Source organism: Eutrigla gurnardus (genome assembly GCF_963514095.1).
Source record: "Eutrigla gurnardus genome assembly, chromosome: 3".
NCBI classification, from domain to species: Eukaryota; Metazoa; Chordata; class Actinopteri; order Perciformes; family Triglidae; genus Eutrigla; species Eutrigla gurnardus.
This window is the reverse complement of record NC_139917.1, coordinates 30,556,201-30,564,847: the sequence shown is the minus strand read 5'-3', so window position 1 is coordinate 30,564,847 and position 8,647 is coordinate 30,556,201. Positions and strand designations below refer to the sequence as shown.

The window sequence follows — 8,647 nt, the reverse complement described above, 5'->3', positions numbered from 1 at the left end:
CAGCAGCAGCATGCACAATAAACTGCTTCTAACGTGACACTTACATTATAGTTTCTGTGCTTTACATTCTGTTATATGTGAGGTATTTATGAGGCACATATGAATATGGGAGAGTAATATCTAGTGTTTTAAAGCTAAACTGTCATTAAAAACAACAAGTGCATTTACTTAAGTAATATTCATTAGTTAATATTTCAAAATGAGCTTTATCTCAACGATGACAGTGAAATCCTGCTTTTATAGGAATGCTGAGGAATAATAATCTGATGATGTACTGTAACAGTCATCACACTATTCTTCAATACTTTAAGTACATTTCCTGATTATAATTACATACTTTTTCTTAAATAACATTTTCAATGCAGGGTTTTTACATATAAAATAATATTTTTACCGCGTGGTATTTTTTACTCAGAGGTGGGAAGTAACGAAGTACAAATAATTTGTTACTGTACTTAATTACGTTATTGTCAGGTATCTGTACTTTACTGGAGTATTTATGTTTCTGACAATTTTTTACGTTTACTACATTTTAAAACAAATATCTGTCCTTTCTACTCCTCACATTTACAAAACTGGCTTGTTATTTTAGTTTTCATGCATGTGAGGGAATATTTTTCTTATTAATATCACACACAAAAACAGTAGAAAATGTCCTTCATAGGGATACTTTTTACTTTAAGTACATTCCAGAGTACTTTTTCACAAGAAGTAGAATCAGTACTTCTACCAGAGTCTTTATGAACACGAGTATCTTGTACTTCTTGAGTACGGAACTTCTGTGCTTCTGACACCTCTGCGTTATACTTCTAATAACTGCGATTGTAACTGTACAATAATATTGGTTCAGCATACTATTTTATTCGACACTTATACTCCTCAGTTCAACACATAACATAACAGCACTGTTTATACCTTGAGATAACTTACACAAAAAAAATCATATTTGGCAAAAAAAATGAAGACAGTCATGCACTTGAGAAAACGGAGACATGACTGAAAATAAAACAGATCCTGTGAAAAAGACCAAAACCAACAGTGAAGTGTTCCATATTGATCGTGTATCTCGGCCTGATGCATCTTCCTCCTCCTCCTCCTCCTCCTCCTCCTCCTCCTCCTCCCCCTCCTCTGTGTTGTAGAGCTCACACACACACACACACACACACACACACACACACACACACACACACACACACACACACACACACACATCCACCGTCCTGCTGCCACGAACACTAGAGCACCAAAAATGTAGATTAATCCGCCGCAGAAAATAGTCCCGGACGAACACTTTTTTATCTTTTTTTTAGCTAAAGACTATTTAGAAAAAAAAGACTTTTTTTTACCGAACATTTAAATTTGAAATTAAAAACTACGTACAGGAAGTCAGCATGTACTGAAAGGCGGAATCTGTTGGGTTTTCGTGTTTTCGACAGAACCAAACCAATGTTTACTGATTCGTTAATTTAGATTTTTATATATATATTTCTGTATATATTTCTACAGCCGCCAGAATCACATTTCCCGCCGCTGGAAACACCTGAATGTGACGTCACAGCGTCTGAAATTAGCCGGTTATCCACAAAGAAGAAGATTGTTGTTTTGGGTGGATTTTTCCAATAAAATAACAAAATACGAAACACGAAAAGAAAGGTCAAAATCTATGGCGTTCACCTCTCTCACATTTTATAAATAAGCTTAAGCTGGGGGCCTCTTGTGGTGCATTTAATCATCTTGGTTTATTGCTCACAATTTTAAAGGCTTCTTTTCACTCCACTTGTTTTTAGAGAACGCTTGTTTATTTGAGATGAGAAGATTTATATGAAGTTTCTGTGCATTCCAGAAGGGGAGTTCCTGTTTTTAGCCTAGCTTAGCGCAAAGACTTCAACTTCCAGTCCAAGAAAAAGAAACAACAAGCTAATGGAAGTGAAGAAGCAAAGTGACCGCCAACGAGGGAAAACACGGACCTCCTTTCAGCGTGGAGCATTTGAAGGCATCACGCAGATGAGAGACAGTCGACACTGTTGGGTGAGGGAGACGAGTCCCAGAGGTTCACCTGCAGTTCCATCTACCACCAGAGAGGCCGCTAGAAGCAACGCATCTCAGATCTTATGGACTGCCACTTTCTGCATTAAAGACCAGCAGAGCAAACAGCTATTTTCTCTCCTATTTTTAATTTTAAAAAACACACACAAATACCAGACCCCCCCTCCCCTTTACCGACTCGACGCCTTTAAGATGAGGCTGTCCGTTTTTTATTGTGATGCTGATGTTCAAAGGTAGTCCCGATGCGACTAATGTCTTGGTTGTTGTTGTTGAGCCCACTCAGTTGAACGCCTCCTTGTTGATCCACATGAGGGTCCGCGTCTCGTTGGGCTTGCACTCGTACTCGATGCTGCTGAACTTGTTGCCGAACTGACAGTGCTCCCGCTTGTAGTAGTTGTAGTACTTGGCCTGCCAGACCGTCTCGAACGTCCCCGCTTTGTTGAACTGGACAGAGAGAGAGGGAGAGAGGTTAAAAATCACCATCGTGCTCGTTTTGATTGGATGATATCTGATATCTTATTAAAGGACCCCGGTTGTCTTTACCTCCATGCTGACTTGGACGGGCTGCCGGTCTCCGCTTTTGGTGTGCGGGACCCCCTCGGTGTCATACAGGCCGTGGTAGACCACCGAGTCCTCGTCCCTGGACTGCTGCTCCAGAGGGAAGATGATGCCTCCGATGTTCATGTTGCTGTGAGGAAGAGGAAGAGGAAGAGGAGGGGAGGGGGTCATTTCATTAAGGATTTTCAAGTGATTGGACACCTAGGTTAAGTCCTGATCCCCCTTGATCGACCGATGCCTGGATTTTACCCAGGCGGCAACCTCCGGTTCTGACCACCAGGGGGCAACTCCTCTCTGGTTGTATAGAAGTCTATGAGAAAATGGTCCTACTTCTCTCTGCTGGCCACAGGGGGCGACTCCTCTCTGGTTGTATAGAAGTCTATGAGAAAATGGTCCTACTTCTCTCTGCTGGCCACCAGGGGGCGACTCCTCTCTGGTTGTATAGAAGTCTATGAGAAAATGGTCCTACTTCTCTCTGCTGGCCACCAGGGGGCGACTCCTCTCTGGTTGTATAGAAGTCTATGAGAAAATGGTCCTACTTCTCTCTGCTGGCCACCAGGGGGCGACTCCTCTCTGGTTGTATAGAAGTCTATGAGAAAATGGTCCTACTCCTCTCTGCTGGCCACCAGGGGGCGACTCCTCTCTGGTTGTATAGAAGTCTATGAGAAAATGGTCCTACTTCTCTCTGCTGGCCACCAGGGGGCGACTCCTCTCTGGTTGTATAGAAGTCTATGAGAAAATGGTCCTACTCCTCTCTGCTGGCCACCAGGGGGCGACTCCTCTCTGGTTGTATAGAAGTCTATGAGAAAATGGTCCTACTTCTCTCTTGATGTATTATCTCAGTAAACATTGTAAACATGAGTTTATGGTCTCAATCTCTAGTTTCAAGTCTTCTTCAATCCAGCATGATGTTCATTTAGTACATTATGGTCCATTTAGAGTCCACCAGACCAGAAAGCAGGGGATGCTTTAGGGGGCGGGGCTTACCTGCTGATTGACAGGTCGCTACCACGGCTAACAATGCTAGTTAGCTACTAAGATGACTTTAACACTTAACCTTGAAATATGAAGCTAACTTTGTTAGCAGCTTCACACCAGAATCCACATGGATCCAGATCCAGTAAGGTGCCGCTCTGCTGCTTGTGTTCATCAGATCCACCCGTCCCTCCTCCACAGTCCAAATATAGTCACTTCCTTTCACTGGTTGCAGAAAAAGAAGATGGCAAAGATGGCAACAGCCAAAAAATGCTGATCTCCAGACTAACGAGTCCACAAACCAATGGGTGGCGCTACCATGACTACGCCCAGTTCTTAAGCGTAGGTCTTTCTATGATTTTACCTCATTATGTCACTTTGGCTGGTCAAACCTGGCAACACCTGCAGATTCTTTTACAGCAGTTTAGCTGCTTTGATGCGGTGAGAAAATTATAATGTATACATTTTATTAATTGATTAAATCCTCAGAACTTGAATGATCCGTTTTACTCGTCTTCCATTTTATTTTCCATTTCCAGTGTTATTTCATCTCCACCTTCGTCCTCATGACGTCACTGAGGCTCAGTGTGGTCACGTGGACCCCGCCCTGCGCCTGTCTGTTTTGTACATCAGCAGAGAGACGACGCGATGAAAATAAAAAAATAAAAATATCACACACACACACACACACACACACACACACACACACACACACACACACACACACACACACGATCCTCATGATGACTTATTCAGGCGGGTATCGGATATCGGATGCAGCTGCAGGAGGAGGGAAGGCCGCGGACGTGCACGGCGCTGTTCCGTATTCATTATTATTTATTTCTTATTTTATTCAAATAAAGGTCCACGTGACCTCCCGCTGAACCCCCGATAATAAAGACAAAAATAAGAAATAAATACAATATTGATCTGAATGCCCCTTCTTACGTGGCCTCGGCGTTCCCAGGCTTCAGCACCACCTCGATCTTGTATTTGGAGCCTGTGAGCAGTTTGATGGTCCTGGTCTGGCCGAACCTGCTTCCGTCCACCTTGAAGAACACGGGTCCCTCGTTGGGCTGGATCCGCAGGGAGATGGAGATGTTGATGATCGGAGGGACGTCGTCCATGATCCCGGTCCGTGTGAGGGGGGTCACGCTTCGAGGTCCCGTGTTGAGGGAGGAGAAGAAGAAGACAGCGGATGATGCGGTGATGCTGAGGAGGGACCACGGGCGAGCTGTGCAGCGCGGGGGCTTCCGGTGACGTCCTTCAAAATAAAAGGCAGAGCGCTGTCGGGATTATTCTGTCGATAAATCGATTATGGTGAGACATTTTATTTCCCCGGTGCTGATTTGAAATGTTTTGATAGTAAAAAAAACAACAAAAAATAAATATAAAGATATTAATCTTACAATTGATTTTGACAAATTAAAAATATATATAAAAAAATATATAGGCCTATATTTGTATTTATTTATATGTATATATATATATATATATATATATATATATATATATATAATGTATATTATTATTTGCTTGAGTATTTTGTTATATTGTAGAATTATTTTGCAAGATATATTCAAATCATGATTAAAAGAAATAAATACCAATATCATCAATGTGCCCCTTATTCCTTTTCTCCTTTTAATTATCTCACCTTTCTGTCCTTCATTCTTTCATATTTTGTTTGTCCTTTTTTTCCTCTATCAATCTGTAAAATATGAAAAACCCAAATATTTTGTGAAATCTGACATTTTCAGCTGCCATCACAATGAAACAACTCGTCTTCTTCTTTTACTCCATTCTGCCGGCTTGTCTCTGATCAGTTCGGTTTTTAGAGAGAGACTTTACAGCTGAAACATGACAAACATTAACCAGGGTTTTGTTGTTTTTTTTGCATGAGAACACAATATGTTTTTACAGATGCAGTAAAATTCGAATTTTAAAACTTTAAAATACAAGGCAGGTATTGTTTTATCATTGTTGTTTTTTTGAGCACTCTTTGCTGAGGCACAATAATAGACGTCCAACAAACAGCATCGAAAATGCCAGAAAGAGTACTCAAACCCGCTTCACAACGATGTTGTTCATTGCATCTTGGCCATTTTCAGAGGTGTCAAAACTCCAGACAAGTGGAAGTACACATACTTGTGTTCAAAAAGACTAAAAGTCAAAGTATTGATTCAACTTCTTTACTCATTTAAAAGTGACAAAGTACAGGCTCTCAAATGTACTAAAAAGTGTCCCTATGAAGGACATTTCAACTAAAGAAAATCCATAATTCACCTGAACTGCATTACACCTAAAGAAACAAGCCTGTTTTGAAAATACATTAAGTGCAAATTTGTTTTAAAATATAGAGAGGAAAAGTTCAAAAGTTGTCAGAAAAATAAATACTCATGTAAAGTACAAATACCTGAAAGTTCTACCTAAGTATATGTAGTATTTGTCCTTCTCACATCTGGTCATTTTACATCAAAGCAATGGAACCACTTAATTGTATCAATTCATTTTACCGCAAAATGTTTCATTTTCTCCATTATCCTTTTTTTTCTTAAAAAAAAGTACAAAAAAAAGAAGATAATTATGTACAACAGTATAAAATATATTAGAGTTAAAAAAAACAAACGGGTACTCAAAAGTACCAGAGGTGCTTTGAATAAAATCCTAAACGTGGTCCGGATCATCTGTCCAGCTCGGCCTGCAGGATCTCTCCCCAGGTCTCGGCGTCGAGCGGCGTCATCTTCCTGCCAATCAGCTCGTCCGCCGACCGGACGTGGCTGTATCGACCCCTCAGCCAGTCTCTCTTCAGACGGCTTCGAGTGTAGTTCTTCACCAGCGTGACCTTCGGAGAGGAGACAGTCAGAGGTCGGGGGGATCAGAGGAGCATTACATCAAAGTGTGTCCATAAATTAGAGTCTACAGCCTCGTCTGATATTTTCCATTTGCCTGTTTGACATCTCAAGTCTTTCCGAGTCGATCCTGTGAAGTTCTTCTTATCACGTTTGGTGGCATTTTTGTTAAATGAAGCCTTTAAACAGAGCGGAGCAGGCTGTCTTACAGAGCTATTGGGGGGCAAGAATAAAGAAATACTGGTAGGCAGCATTTAGTGAATATGGTCGTCGCCTCTAGAACAACCAACTATTTAAGTTGTGGTCTATTAAGGTGTTTTCACATCAAACACATTTTATTGTATTCACTTAAATACAGCAGAGACCTTGTTGTTTGGACCACAGACAGTCTCTGGTTTCTACACATAGTCTGGTCTCTGGACTAATGTGAGCTATCTAGACCTCCATGAGCCCAGAGACCTCTATGATATGTTTTGCCTCCATTTCTGGCTAGCGTTTCCTGGTTTTGTTTTTCTTACAAGTTGACCCACCTTCCAGGAGAGGCCGGCCCTCCTGTCCCCGTCGACCTCCTTCTGACACACGGCTCGGACCAGCAGACACTGCCTCCTCCACACCTGGTCGCTGTCCTCGATGATGCAATGCCACAACTTGCAGGTCCCCGAGGCGCTGCACAGACTCCCGGCGTCCAGCTCGCTGAAGATCTTCTCGCTCATTTCTGTCGGGAGCGTTTCAGCAAAGTTGTCAGGGGTGGGGGCGTCGCTGGCGGATATCGGGGAGGGTCTTCTCTTAGAGGGGAGGAACACGGGCGACATCCTCGTGGAGTCGTGCTGCATAATAGCTCAGAGTTCAGCCGTTCAAAACAGCCTGGGAGAAACGGAGGGACACAGCATCTCACAATCAGAAAGTCACTGATCGGACGATATGACAATTTCAGGTCAGTTATCTGGGCCAAAGTAATTATGATTCAGTGTACCATCCTGATAATCAGCAAAATACACCTAAAATGGAATTTGAACATACTGGTATCACTTCACATTTTGTTAAGAAACAAATATTTTCAAGGTCTTCCTGCATAAGCTTTTTTAAAAGCTATTTTTATGTCCTTTGTTTTTTTTGTCCCACTTGTGACGATATTCACGATTATCCCGATGGAAATTCACCACAATCAGTGTTTATTTTTAATCACCATCTGCAATAAAATACCAGTCACCGATTATATTCGGAGCTTCATCTCAAGTGTTCAGGATACTTTGAATCTGGCGGCCACTTTGAAGATATAAGGATGGAGGAAAAAAAACCTCTATTAAACGATTTTTTATTTTATGTTGAAGAAAATGTTATAAAATGTCATAATTATAATGTACAAACGCAACAGGAGGGGTCCCACCAGAGGAACGGGAAAGTTTGGGAACCACAGCTCTAATACCTCAAACATAACATTTATCACCTTATAAATAAATACAAGTATTAAACTTGTAAGAGTGTAAATATGTAGGGTGCAATTAAACATATAAACAATAAAGATTATCAATAAGGTGCAAAAAATGTAAAAAAAATACAATAAAAATAATAATGCTGTTCATAATACCAGTAATATAAAACAGGTCAATAGGGTGCAAATTCATAATAATAATAATATGCATACAATGACTACATATCCCTAAAACGGGTTGGCAAAAAACAATTTGATTTGCAGAATATCAGCCATTATAAAGCACAAATAATAATAATATAGTAGTCCGTTCAAATTGACATTACTTGTTTGTGGATGAAGGCAAAGCTTCACATTTCTGCATCGAAGAGTGAATCTCATTGAAGGGAAATGCAGATTGTACTGTTCGGAGTCACGTTCAGCTGCATGAGACCTCCGCCCAGCTAGCTAGCTCACGGCTAGCTGGCTTAGCTAACAGCGAACTGTAAAACCCTGGTCGTTTTCAGACTAAATACCTTATTTCCCTAACAGGACAACGCTGACGGAGAAAGTCTGCCGTCGTATTCAAGCACGAAACGATCAAAAGTTCGGTTTCTTACCGGCAGTGTGGTCGCTCCGTGTCTGACAGCTCAGCGTTTAAATGCCCCGACGGTTGTTTACACACAGACGCACGTCACGTTCTGATAATGTGCGCATGCGTGTAAGTGGTCAGGGTCGCTCTGTCCTTTTGAACCAGATTTCTGGCCACACGTTTCGCCGAAATGTTATTATTAATTTGAGAATT

The 8,647-nt window shown here is 41.4% G+C and overlaps 2 protein-coding genes across 3 annotated transcripts; both read right to left on the bottom strand.

The window, feature by feature from the left end:
- Window positions 1–1,690: 1,690 nt before the first annotated feature.
- Window positions 1,691–4,836, bottom strand: cnrip1a (cannabinoid receptor interacting protein 1a). The gene is made up of 3 exons (XM_084006308.1): window positions 4,528–4,836; window positions 2,590–2,734; window positions 1,691–2,490 (listed from the first exon to the last, which is right to left on the bottom strand). Exons 1-3 carry the CDS (start codon window positions 4,704–4,706, stop codon window positions 2,326–2,328), a joined length of 489 nt encoding a protein of 162 aa, XP_083862434.1. The 5' UTR covers window positions 4,707–4,836; the 3' UTR covers window positions 1,691–2,325.
- fbxo48 (F-box protein 48) lies at window positions 4,731–8,585 on the bottom strand. 2 transcript variants are annotated; one of them, XM_084006310.1, is made up of 4 exons: window positions 8,463–8,585; window positions 6,962–7,295; window positions 6,225–6,424; window positions 4,731–4,843 (listed from the first exon to the last, which is right to left on the bottom strand). In XM_084006310.1, exons 2-3 carry the CDS (start codon window positions 7,262–7,264, stop codon window positions 6,263–6,265), a joined length of 465 nt encoding a protein of 154 aa, XP_083862436.1. In that variant the 5' UTR covers window positions 7,265–7,295; window positions 8,463–8,585; the 3' UTR covers window positions 4,731–4,843; window positions 6,225–6,262. The 2 variants fall into 2 exon arrangements, with proteins under 2 accessions (XP_083862436.1, XP_083862435.1); XM_084006309.1 differs by lacking the exon at window positions 4,731–4,843 and having other exon boundaries at window positions 5,764–6,424.
- Between the last annotated feature and the right edge of the window lie 62 nt (window positions 8,586–8,647).

Coding starts and splice junctions, on each gene's coding strand:
- fbxo48 (XM_084006310.1), bottom strand. CDS start 7,264: ATGCAGCACGACTCCACGAGGATGTCGCCCGTGTTCCTCCCCTCTAAG. Junction 6,425..6,961: donor GGGCCGGCCTCTCCTGGAAG/GTGGGTCAACTT, acceptor TCCTCTCCGAAG/GTCACGCTGGTGAAGAACTA.
- cnrip1a (XM_084006308.1), bottom strand. CDS start 4,706: ATGGACGACGTCCCTCCGATCATCAACATCTCCATCTCCCTGCGGATC. Junction 2,735..4,527: donor CCTGGGAACGCCGAGGCCAC/GTAAGAAGGGGC, acceptor TCTTCCTCACAG/CAACATGAACATCGGAGGCA. Junction 2,491..2,589: donor CCGTCCAAGTCAGCATGGAG/GTAAAGACAACC, acceptor CTCTCTGTCCAG/TTCAACAAAGCGGGGACGTT.